The sequence below is a fragment of the Anser cygnoides genome, chromosome 19 (genome assembly GCF_040182565.1).
Source record: "Anser cygnoides isolate HZ-2024a breed goose chromosome 19, Taihu_goose_T2T_genome, whole genome shotgun sequence".
Lineage (NCBI taxonomy): Eukaryota > Metazoa > Chordata > Aves > Anseriformes > Anatidae > Anser > Anser cygnoides.
Window position 1 is genome coordinate 4,567,117 of NC_089891.1, and position 13,111 is coordinate 4,580,227.

The window sequence follows — 13,111 nt, forward strand, 5'->3', positions numbered from 1 at the left end:
CTTGGTCCAGAAAACTCCCCTGGCATGGCACGTCTGCTGCTCCTGGCCGCTGCTCTCCCTGCGTTGCCTTTCCCCTCCTGCATGCTGCTGATGAAGAAGCTCACACTTCTCTCGCCGGTGCTGCTTTTGCAAGAGGGAAGGCGAAGTAGGAGAGCTTTTTGTTTTGTCTGGGGGCTATATATAGTGCTCGCGGTGGCCTGGATGCCGTTCTGGGTGGTCAGCGTGTGCGCCCATCGATAATGAGCTCAGACTGGCTGCTGCCTGCTCTATTTCAGGCTCAGCCTGACAGCACGTCGTGCCCGGCTGTGCCCCGTCCCAGGCCTCTTCCTTCTTCGGCATTCCCAAACATTCCCGTTTGTGGCTGGTGCTAATTCCACGGCCGCTGACAATAGGGATGTTTTTAAACAGTAGCTGGCTATTGGTAAACAAAGGAGTAGGGTGCAGTGCTTTAACACGGACCCAGCCAGCGACAGGAAGCACTTCAACCTTCAGCGGCACGCCAAGAAAATCAGCCGCGGGGTGCGGGAGGTGCTGCCTGCCATTTTGCTGCGATTCCTTCCATGCTGTTAGCAGAAAACCCGAGGAGGTCTCGGGCGTTGCTTGCAGTGGTTTTGGTTGAGCTCAGTGTGTGCTCAGAAGGATAACCTTGTAGGTGGTGTTTATGTGAAAGGTGAAGTTAGTTTCCAAGCGCTGCAAGCGTAGACTACAGGAGTGCGTGTAAGTCAGGGAGGACTCTTCAGGTAGCTTGCTACTAAAAACAGTCTCTGCTTGCAGGTCTCACTTCCCTCTTAATATTTTGGTCAGTTACACAAGCGCACTTAACCTAGGAGAATTGCTTCCAACACCTGTAGTCTGAATTTTGCCCCATGTTCAGCTTTGAAATGGATGGTTCACTCGACAGCCGCTCTTCCTCCCTGGCTGCAAATGAAAGCCCTCACCTCGCTGCAGAAAGCCCTTACCTCGCTGCAGAAAGCCCTTACCTCGCTGCAGGTCTGCTTCTGCCTCGTCTCTGATGTCATGCAGACGATGTTCTACCTCGTTCTGGTTTTGTGACGCTGCAAAAACTCGCTGGTAGCTGAAAATAACCTGTTGGCATCAGAGCGCTAATCACATCTCTTTTTAATGTCCCTCTGCGTTTTCCTGCTTGTGAAGGTAGTTGGTTTCTCTTTGTAATATTAGCTGATAATGCACTATAAAGAGGTTTATCTTTTAAAGTCGTTTAAAAATAAATGAATGTGGAAAATATAGCATGTTCTTCTGGTACGATAGCCTAGTAGTGGCAGTCTAAATGGTATTTAATATTTTCTAATATGATCCTAAAATGTGGGTGTCTGGTGCAGGTGTGGAACTAAATTTGGGCTGTCACAGTAGCGGAATTGCTGCGATCGAGGAGGAGACTGCATAAATATAGCACTGTTTGCGTGAAAGATGTTCTGTGGGGCTCACGAGAGCTTTATGAATGTGTGATATTTATTACTTCTGTGATAGTTCTGCTAATCAAGCTTTTTGAAACCCGTCACTTTTAGAACAATCCAGTTAAGTCTCGTTGGGTACCAGGAACTCCTTAGTCTTGATGCTGTGCTGCTACCCTTAAGCATGATGATTGAATAAAGCAATGGCTGTGTTATCGACTGGATGCTTACATAACTATTTGCTTTAAAAAGGACCCTCGGTTGTTTTTATTGCATTGGTGAAGATAAAATGCTCTTCCCAAACTTGTAGATGAAATCGTACAGTGACAACAAGACCCTCTCCTTTTGCAGAAAATAGAATAGGTGGTGTCTGTCAGCCCGGGCTGTCTGGATGGTGCTGCGATGCTCTGATAGTCCAACTGCATCGCAGCCGTGATGTCCCTGTCCCCTCTGTCAGCATCCAGGCAAGCAAGAACTGATTTTTCTGGAATTCTGTCAGCTTCTACTGATCAGATAACACATGTAGAGACGTTTTGACTATCTTTCTGAGAATATTTGCTCCCCTGGGCATTTCATGGACTAACTGAAGGCATGAAATAGTCATTACTAGGATTGTGACTCACTATAAATTGATTTCCAAAATGGTGTTTACTGCAGCTGGTTTTCTTGTCCTGGAAGATCGTTTACGGCTGCTTCCTTTCCCCAACTCTCTCTTCACCCCCTCTCTCCTTCCCTCATGGGGAGAAGCTGTTCGTTTGCTAAGCTGAAACATGGAATCCGACAGGCCGTTCTGATCATGGGTCTGATACTGCAATATAAAATGAAAACGCTCAGTTTGGCTGTTATTTGCTAGATTTATTATTGGCAGGAATTGGTGCCCAGACACTTTAATTTCGGAAAGCGAGGTGGAGAAACAGAGAACTTTGAAACTTGATGAACTTAATGGAAATAAGGATTACCTTTTCAGCAACACAGAAATAATCTTTTAAATTCTTTGGTAGAGCTGTGGAGGAGAAGGTGCTAGCCTAGACCTTTCTGCTTTCTTAATTTTTGGCCAATAGAGTAAGCCTTGTTCTGAAATCTGTGGGTTCAGTTTCCAGCCTAAGGCTAGCTAGACAGTAATGCAAGGGTTTTTTGTCTAACTTGTGTTGTATTGCTGTAGGAGTTCTGAAAACAGCATTGCAGCTGAAGATGCACTGGAACAAAAACTAAACTGATGCAAGATGTGTTATCCTTAAGTTGAAAGAAATGTTCATGGAGGGCAATGTTTTGATTTTTGTAGTTAAACAGGAGGGATATATTAAAAAGAGCACAAACCCAGTATTTTTTTCATTTGTTTAAACTTCCATATATTTGCAGTGCACAATTTTTGAGTACAGTTTATTAGTCTGTAGTATGTTTTGTCTTCCTTTACGCAGATCACATTTGGTGTTAACCTCCTGTGGAGAATTCCAGGACCCCTGACATTTTATTGTGACTCTTGATTAGCTCACCAGGGTTCCTACTAAGAATTCTTCTTTCATTCATTTGATAAATTGAATTCCCTATTCACAGTGCCTTTAAATAGAATGGTATTTGGAAAACTTGAAGACAACAACTTGAATGCTCAATGAGCTCACCCAACACATTTAAAAATACAGGAGGAGGATGTTGAGGGTTTGTGTATTCTAAAATCTTTCAAAGGAATAAACTTTTTACAACAGCTTGCAGCTCTGTCTTCACGTTCCCATTAAACTTTCTGTCCTCCTGGCTCCTGCAAGGAATCTGCTTTCCCTTTTCCATCCCACCTCTTGCTGGTGATGCTTGTACCGTGGAGAACCATTTGGAGCTCTTACATCGTGAGAGATAGCGTTGTTATTTATTTTTTCCCAATTCTAGACCTGGAGGCACATCTTCCCTCGTGGGCCGTGGCCGTGCCCTGGGCCTCCCTGGTGTTTTTGTGCTCAGAGGTGCTCGGGGCGGTGGAGCAGGATGCCACCTGCCTACAGACCCTTCTGCAGTCTCCCACTGCTCAGCGGTGGAACGTTTTTGGAAACATTTAGGAAAATGTGGACTGGAGGAGTCCTCTGGAGGTCACAGATAGGTCTGTGCTGAAGTCGGGCACATGCACGGCTGGTAAATAGCTGCGTGCTGGCACACAGCTGATGCAAAGAGGGAAATAAGGACTGGGGCACTGGAAGCCCTACAGGCAAAACTACATCATTTTAGCAATGCAAACGTACCTTTCATGTCTGTTAACAGAAAAATACAAGCATTCAGCTGTGTTGCTTGCCGGAATCCTACACAGAAGCTGTTCTGTGCCTGGTCGTGTCCCTCCGGCCCTGTCTCTAGGAGCGGTCAGCTCGTGTGGAGAGCCCGGGGGCAAAACATCCTGCGGAGCTGCTGCTCCTGTTCCTATTTCCTGGCCTCCTCCTCTGCAGCCTCCCCGCAGGAAGCAGCGCTGCTCTGGCTGTTCTGCAGGTCCAGGCAAAGAACTCGAGCCGGAGCCTTGTCCACAGGTTGTGTCTGCGCCTCGGTCAGCCGATGGGTGATAGTTAGCCGAGCAGTTGGCCGGCGTGGGGGCTTTGCCTCGCTTGGCACAGAGCTCTCATCTCCTCGTGTAGTTGCAGAAGCCAAAATAGCAAAGGTAGCGTTTGGAAAAGACAAATAGGCTGCGCTCTTGCTGAGTTGCTGGATTGCAAAGCTGCTTCCCTTTGTGTTTATGTCCCAGGAAGACTGGGGAAGAGCTCCGGACCACATGCTCCATCAGCTGCTGGTAAATATCGTCCGGCCTGGGAGGGAGGCAGCACTGAAACTAAATCTCGTGCTCACTGTTCATAGTCTGGAGCTTAATTTTCCAAGAGAGGAGTTGGTTCTGTTTGCTGGGGGAGGGGAACGTTGTTCGTAGCATGTTTCTAGCTGTTTGTAGCCTGCGATGGGTGGTGAATGTAATGGAAACCTTTCTGGTTTTTGGTTGGTTGGGTGGTTTTTTCTTTTTTTTTTTTTTTAATTTCTTTGCTCGATCCTTGCATAGGCTGAGCAGTGCACAGGGTGGGGTGCTTGAGGTCTGGTCTGCTGGGGTGTTCTCAGCAGGCTGGGGGAGCGAGTGCTGGTACGGCTCGTGCCTGAAATGTGCGTAAGGGAGAGGCTTGGCGTGCCGTGCTCCAGCCTGCGCCTGGGTTTCCCTGCCAAGGACTTGGTTGCCCCGGAGTGGAGCTTTGTAGGTGCATCAGTGGGATGGACGCCCTGTGGAGAGCAACGCCTCCACAGAAGGGGCAGCGTGCCTGTGTGACAGCAGCGTTGGGCCCTATAGGATCATCTGTGCTGGAGTGTTAATTTGGATCAGTGTTATGTTTAAGCAAACGTGATTATCCTCAGTTATACTGTGCTTCAATTCACTTTACAGAGGATTTTTGAGCATGACAATCGCTCTTAAATAAGAGTGGATTCCTTTAAATGAAACTGAACTGGGTGACGTGCTCCAAGCGTGCATTTAATGCTTTCCTGCCACAAGTGAGCTGTCGGTACCTGGGAGCAGACTAGCTGTAGTCTCAAGCGATAAACTCACCTGGGGTGGGGGACAGTGGCTGTCAAGGCCTCTGCACCCAGTTTTGGTGTACAAATCCACTCGGTATCGGTCTGCACTCCCTGCTTCATAATGAAGGCGTAACTCGGCTGTTGAAGCATTCTCATTAGTACTCTCATTAGTACTCTGTCTGGTAAGAATCCAGGAGAGTGAACAAAAGGAAGTCTGTAACCGAAAAACAAAACCCCCAAACCCCACAGACATGCACTGGGACTGGGGCAGTGCTCAAACGGGCTCTCGTCAAGCCTCGTACATCTGACCTACCGGTTATAGTTAACCTGTGTTCTCTGTTTGTAAAGGATTTTTCTTCTCTGAGATTTTCCTCTCTGCTTCTGGTGACTGGTAGGCAGCTAGCAGAGGCTAGAACAAGGCCAGGCAGCTGCGTGGGTTTCTTTGGTTGTTTTGTTTTTAATCTTTAATTGAATGATAGTTGCTATTGAGCCTGCTTTATTTTTATTCTAATCTAATTTGCTTCAGTGGTTGCTTATCTTATGTGTATATGGAGTAGGGTCACAAGTTAACGCTGGGTGAGCTGGAAACCTCCAGCGAGAGCCTTGGTCCTGCAGGGAACAGCAGGCGGTGCTCTCCTCGCCGTGCTGTCAGGCCGTAATTGCTGTTCAACCAGTAATCCAAAATGGCCCAGTTTAGGACACTGCTGCCGCTGGAGATGCAGCCTTTGGTCGAGGTGTGTAAGGCAAGCGCTCTTTTTCTCTCCTGATCGTGGAATTTCTATTTTACAGGTTGTAAGAGCAAGATTATTAACTCAGTCTCTTGGGCAGCCTATAATCTCCCCATAGTTTCAGTATGATATTTTAATTGAATATGGCGCTTTTCACATCCTGTTCTCAGCTAAAGCTGTAGTGTTTCTGGTGTGTCTCTAAATGGCAGCTTCGTTATGCCCCTGCGCGGATTTCAGCAGTGAGCTAAGTTGTCTGTGCATGTCTTGCACCGTAGTAAAAGGGGCTGAGATTTCAAAAGAGCCTGGAAGGGAGTTTGTGGGGATCACGTCTGGTCCCTTGCAATTACAGGTGGCTGTGGGCAAGGGTCCAGAGGGTGTCATAGGTCTGAAGATACCTACGGTAATCTGTAAACAAATCAAATGAAAACAAAAATGCACACAAAGAAGACTTGGAGCCAAAACGGCATTGTAGAGTAAAAGGAAAGATCAAGGACAGTCTTAGGGAGGTCAGCTTCTGTGCAGGAATTTTGGTGGAATTTCTGGGTGACTTCAGAAGTCAGACAATCAACTGTTCCTGCTAGGTGAGCAGCTTTGTCTTCCACGCTTTGAGAGAAGTTGACCAGATACTGGGAAGATTAAGGTACCAGACCCACAGTTAGCCGTGGATGATAATTTGATGTTTCAGATGAAGGGAGAAATCCCATCAAGTCAAATTATGTATTAAGGAGTGACAAGTGCAGGACAGGAATGTAATTTGGCAGTTGGAAACCCCAGAGCCTGGGATTAATAAATCATAAATTGAGGTCAAACAGAAATGCTCCTCAAGCTTCACTTATGACTCCTCATAGGGACAAGTTTTTTCCACCCAGACTTTCAAGTTAGAGGGCTTAGTTTCAAGCTGCGTGATCACACCTACACATATAACACATCCACAGTGGCGTCGCTGAGGGCTTTTCCCCTATTACTTTGTGTGAAAGGCTATCGTAGGATTTTACTTCACAAATGGGTAGAGGCCTCTTATTTCCAGTCTAATTGTCTTTGTGTCCTTTTGGCCTTATATTGGTGTTAATTTTTTTTTTTTAAATAAAAATGTATTCCTTTCTTCAGATACTCTGTTTTCTCCCCCCAGATGTGTTTATAAAGATTTGGTATGTCTCCTAACGTTTGTTTTTATATAATGCTACAATGTGGAAAGTTGCACATCTCCTTTGTTGCAGTTTAAACTGTTGAAGCACATAGTTCAAAACTGGACTTATTACACCAGTAATGACTTTCTGACTGTTTGTGACATTGTTGCCTTGCCTTTGGTTTAAGATCTGGTGTAAAAACCTTTTTTTTCTCTCCCCAAAGCTGGTGTTCAGGCCGTTGTTCCCCCTGCTGTATTGAGGCACATGATTATTCCTGCTGCATGCGGTGCCCTGCATCTCCTACTACATTGCACTCTGCTTTTTTCACACTACATCTCAAGTTTATCCAGTTCTGGATTCTGCCCTTAAATGTTTTGCAGCCCCATGCCTTAACATCTTCTGTAAACTTAACACACACGTTTTTCCAGCAGCAAAGTGATTAATAAAACTACTGAAAGCTGCTGGACACGCGTGTATTGCAACAAAACCCAGCGGCACTCTGCCTTGTTGGAGAGGGAAGTGCTGAGTCTGCTTGCTTTGCAGGCATCTTACTGTATTTTCCTTTAGCTTACGTTCCCTACCTAGTTCTTTGAAAATGAATAAAGCATCCGTGTTTTTATTAACAAAGCTTTAAATTTTGCTTAAACGGTCAATAAATTACTTGTATTGCATCCCCTTTCTTCCTTGTTAAAAATGTCTGTAGCTATGCCATGGGCTGGGCGGGGGGGGCGGGGGGGGGGGGGGGGGAGGAAATCAGGCTGATTTGATGTAGCTTTTCTTCACAAATCCTTGTTAGCTGGTACTGATGTTTTTACGCCTTCCCTTTTAAAGTTATAGGCACAATCTTTGCCATTTTCTAGTCTTGTAGGGTGCCATCCATCTTCTGCAGATTCTTTAAGGTAATCGGCGAGGACTTAGACACAGTTGTTCTGACAGTAAATTGCATCAGGCCCAGCCAGTGGAAAAACATCCAATTTCTCTGAGGACTTTTAAAGCTGTTCTTACTTTTGCTGGCCTGATCTCCTATTTGGAGTGGTAATAAAGTATTTAGTTCCATTTTCTGTTTTGTTTATTCTTCTTCTGCCAGTCCCCACGTGGAGCTGTCACCTCTTGCAGGCACAGCACCGGTTCGGGCGGGTGGCAGCCTTCAGTGAAGACTGAGGCAGGAAGAGCAATGCCATCACTTCAGCCTTCGATGGTCATCTGTCACTAGAGGCCCCTTTTTCCACAAAGTAACACAAATTGTTCCCCTGCTTATTCCAGAAGCACTTAGAGATTGCTTTACTATTACTTTTTATATGCGCAGCACCAGTTGATTGTTGACCTTCCTCATTTTTGTACCCATGTTTGTACAGTTTTTTTTATATTCATTCTTATTTATTTGACCTAGTCTTGCGTGTCGTTTTCTGGTTTTGAGGTGATTGGAAAGCTCATAGTGAGGGACCAGTTTGACTCTTCTTGATTAACGGCAGCCCAGACTCCAAGGGGGAAAACCTGGTGCTTTTTGGAGCCATGCCAGCTCTTTGCCTTGCCCTGGTGTTTGCTCTAGAAGGGTCATGGAGGGCTGGGCGGAATTAGGGTGCCAGAGGAAACCCAGCTAGCAGCAGGCGGACATGGAGTCTTGCTTTAGCCTTCTGGTAGCCCTGGTGGTGCGGTGATCCCCTGCCCCTCCTCCAGATTAGGGTGTCCACGTTTGCCTTTGGATTCATGTGATTTCCAAGACATATCACCTCTTTTCCTGTGTGACAGTGCTCTTCAGTTGTTCTGAAGTAATCAAAGCCCGCTTTTCCAGTATTCACTACTCTTTATTTTGTGTATATTTTCCCTTTTTCGTTGCCGCCCTTTAAGCCGCATTCTACCTTCATGATCTCAGCCACTTCTTTCTGACCTTTTGGAGTCAGATCTTAAAGAACCTTTTAAATAGTAATTTTCTTTGTTTTCAATTGAACCTGTACCATGCTAGGTGGCTATTTAGTCTTTCATGTGTATGCTGTGCAGACCCCCGTTACCACTGGTACCAGCACGTGCTCCTGTAGTGGCTTCCGGAAGGCCTTTGGGCCGCGATTGCCTCTCAGATCCGTGTAAGTTTAGCTTAAGAACCCCCCCCATCACTGTGAGGACAAATGCTCGTGTTCAGAAGCACATGGTGCCCTGTTGTAAGGTGGGGGAAGTCAAAACCAGAGTAATACTTTGGAAGTGTGTTTAATGTGTAGGATTTCTGTCGGTAACAGCAGCTTTTGCTGCTGACAAGGGAAGCAGAAGAGCTGTGCTGGCATTTCGGGTACTAGAGCTCATTGCGTTGAACCAGGCAAAGGTGCCATGATCACGGATGCTGTGCTGAAGCAGTATTCCAGCCAGTTTTCATGTGTAAATAAACCCTCAGCAGCTTAAACACATGCAAACAAAACCCATCGGGCCGCTGGGTTTGGAGCCGTGGGGCGCTGAGGGGCAGGCGAGGGCCTTGCCTCTGCCTGGTCCTTGGCTGTTGCCAAACTTCTGAACTGAGGCACTGGATGGGCAATAACCTTGTCTGTAATAATGTGGATAGACTCTGCTTTAAGTTTGTGAAAGAATATGATATTCCCAAAAGGCTTGTTGCAAAATCCTGTTAGAATGTCACTTTGGTGCTGGTACAAAATGCCAGCTGCACTTGCAGATGTGAAAGCGATCCCATATCTGATGCAAGTAGAAAACTCAAGTTTTCATTTAGGTTAAAAAATAAAACCAACCTAGATTTGTTACTTATTTTAGAGGAAAAAATAAGCCCTTGTGTAATAGACACTGACAGAAAGTAACCGTAGTTCTCTTGAGTTGTACTGTGACCTCTCATCTCGCTTTACTATTCTGGGTGAGTTCCCTAAGCTTGAGTACTTTAAAGATAGCCTTGGTTTTAGGCTCAGATTTAATAAGCTAATTTCAATTTTTAAACCAACACCTGATGTTAAAGTAAAGCTGATTTGTGCTTATAAAAATCCCCCATGATTTTGATACTTCAGATCTATATATATGAGAAAGGCAAACTCATACAAATACGTTATAAGACACTTCTGGTTTAAATCACAAGCTTTGTATTCATTTTTTTAGCATGTTTCCTGTAATAAAGATTAAATTGTCACTCAGGAAGTAAAACTACAACACATGCCTTTGACAATGTAATCAAACTTTATATAGCAATGTTTTTATTGTTTTCCTTTTGTTTTGCTCTTAGATGACTAATTTCTGCCTAGAAGTGACAGCAAGAGTTGCCATCTGAGAGGCCACTTGGAGCTTTATTTCTATTTTAAGCATATTTAAAGCATATGTATTCAGAAGTGTCATTATGTAAATCAGTTTTGAAAATTGAACTCCATTAAAAATTATAGTATCATTTTCTGAGTTAATTTGAGGCTATTTTAAACTCAGAAATGAAATAAAAAAACAGGTTTCCACTAGGAGTGGCACTTCTACCTCTTATGTTGTAATTGATATGATAATACAGTAATAAAATACATTGTATTTTTAATGGAGCAAAATGTTTGCTGTTCTTTGATTTAGAAAATCCTCTGATACGGTGTATTACCTGCAGTAGGGAGGGAATGACACCTAGCAGTGCTTGGGAAATGACAAAACAGAACCAGCTTTAGAGGACAGAAAGGCAGATTTTGACAGACAGGACAAATAGAGATGTGTGCACTGGAGTCCGATTTAAGTAACGAGACTTTGGCAGCGATTAAAGGAACTTGGTATTTTTTTTAAAAAAAAAAAAGGCCTAACAAGAAAGTTGGAAAGTATGTACTTTCATAGTTTAAAGAAAACTGCAAATTAAGCAGCTGTGGTTTCTAGGTATTTTGTTTCTATGTTTTTTGTGTTTTTTTTTTTTTTTTTTTAATACCCCACTGATTATTAAAAGGGATCTGTATGTAATTGTGGTGTTCTGGAATTGCTATAACATCATCGGTTTACTTAAGTCGTACAAAGAGGAAACCAAAAAGTTTCCTACTTTGCACTGACTTGCTTCAGTCACCTGCTGTTTTAATAAAACAAAAAAAGGCTAGAACTTCCCTTGGTAGTAGTCTGGCAGCCTGGGACAGATCGCTTGAAGACACGGGCTTTGTAGAGTCTGGTAGGACTTAGGCAGGGGGCACTGAAAACGTAGGGAGTGGATGTTGTTCTTTGTAGTTACTGAAATCCAGGGGACTTCTGTTCTACTGAGCTAACAGGAAAAAAGTCAAATTATTACGGTTTCAACTCGGTTCCTTTTGGCAGAGTAAGTCATTGCTTTTTGCAAAGCCCTAGAACAGTCCATTTAAAGCTGCAGTTTTAAACCCGTTTCAAATTCAGTGTTTGTGCGATGCTGGTACCTATCTGCAACTCTTCAGAGCACGTGCTCCTCAAGCACTGATTTACAGCGCCATGTCTGCAACGTGGCCCTTGGAAACTGGCGTGAGTTTGGGCAGTTGTGCAGGTGATGAATTTTGGGTCGTGACGGGAATGGATGGAGGTATTTAAAGTATAGCTGCCTGATGCCACCTCAGGTGTCCTGACCTGCAGCGGTACAGCAGGCACCCCAGATGTGCCTGGCCTCCAGCTGCTCTTCCAGACTGGGTCTCCTGGAGGTCTCGCCGTACCTGTCATTTCTATAAATACTTTGGATACCCTAATGTGTCTAAAAAGGGCATCAACACCCATCTTTAGACCTCTGAATTGCTTACTGTAATGTTTACTGTTTGGGAAACACAAGGAAAGGGAAGCTGCTTTGGTTTAGTCTGGAGCACTGTGCGGGATCTCTGTAAGCACTAAACTGTCTACAGTGGCCAAAATCTGTATTTGCAGGCAACTGAAAAAGCCAAAAAACAAATCACCCTTCAACAGCTGAAGCCCTAAACCGCACAATATTCCTTGTTTAAAAAGGGGAAGCTATGTAAGAATGTACAAACTCGAAATGAGCAAAAGGAAAATAAAAGAAACAGCTAAAAGGTGAAATGGGCACTGCTTGAAAACACCACGTGCAGGATCTGCAGAGTATCTGCTTCTGTACCTAAAGTGCAAAAGCAAGTGAGCAAAGTATGATAAGTAAAAAGACCTTTTTTCCAAAAAAAAAAAAAAAAAAAGAAATCCAATCTAAACAACAACAAAGGACATAAGCTTTGGCAAGTTCAATGCAAAGCAATAATAAGTTAGGCTAAGAGTAATCTTGATGAATAATTTGAAGGCATCTAATCCAATAATAATAGTAATGGTTTCAGCCCCTCAGAAACAGAGTATTCTCAGAAGATCTGTAAGGCTGATAAATGATCGGGCCCTAAAGAGCTGTCAAGGAAGATAAAATAGTTATTGAAAAGTAAATGAATTATTTGCATTGGTATTTGCTTGGAAAGATGCTGGGGGAGGTTCAGTGTTATAACTGCTTAGTACAGTGAGGAACAAAGAAAACACAAGTGGGGAGGTTTCAAATACAGTTTCATCTTGGTCTGGGACGACTTCCTAGTTATAAGTTTTAACCGTGATGACACTGGAACAGTCTTTTTATAGTCATGCAAATTCTTCAGCTAGAGTTTATAACAGAAAATAAACAAAATACAGTAATTTGAATTCATCTGGGCCTCGTTTTACAGTTGTTTTTTCCCTTGAGAACAAAATTGATGTATATGAGAAATGAAGTATTTAGTGAAAAAAGAAAAATAATTCAAAAATAATGTACTCATGCATAATCTTTAAGGTACGTTGTGAATCATAGCTAAAGAAAGCCAGCATTAGCTATTTTTGTTCCTTTTTTTCAAGTTTTCTTTCCATAGAACATACTAATATTAAGTAGTAGTTTTGAGTGATTGAGGAAAGGAGTTTCAAATAAAACCTATTATTTTTGAATTTGCATTCCCTACTGTTTTGTTCGTTACTTGTTTCAGTTTTGGAACAGCTTTTTCATAATGGTTCTATTACAGCATTAAAAGCAGCCCATTTTAGACATGAGAGTTAGCAAACTAGCAACATTAGTATGGGTTATTTAGCTTCGTAGATAAACTTGATCGTACTGAAAAGCTCTTCCCAACCTTTATTCCATCAGGGAGAAAGAACAAGAAACACAAGAAGAGGAACATTTGATGGAAGAAAAGAAAAAGAAAAAGCAGGAAGAAAAGAAAAAGAAGGAAGGTGCTCAGAAAAAGGTTTGCTTATATTACTGTTTTTAATTATATATTCACACTTGCTTGTAACTTACAGATACTGACTTTGCAATCTTTATTTCTGTGAATAATTCTGACACAATTCAGCAGTCCCGTGGATTTTGAGTGAGGTTGTGGTCAAAAGATCTCAGCAAAAGTAGTTGTGACGGTTCATTAGCAAGCCCCAA

At 43.5% G+C, this 13,111-nt stretch overlaps 1 protein-coding gene across 14 annotated transcripts in view; it reads left to right on the forward strand.

The window, feature by feature from the left end:
- Positions 1 to 13,111, forward strand: part of TNRC6C (trinucleotide repeat containing adaptor 6C) — a 295,946-nt gene that overhangs the window by 201,130 nt on the left and 81,705 nt on the right. For all 14 annotated transcript variants that reach the window (XM_066980035.1, XM_066980043.1, XM_066980037.1 and 11 more), the window contains one exon: positions 12,827 to 12,926. In XM_066980035.1, coding sequence (XP_066836136.1) covers positions 12,827 to 12,926 — 100 coding nt within the window. Of the gene's footprint in view, positions 1 to 12,826; positions 12,927 to 13,111 lie in introns of those variants that run through there.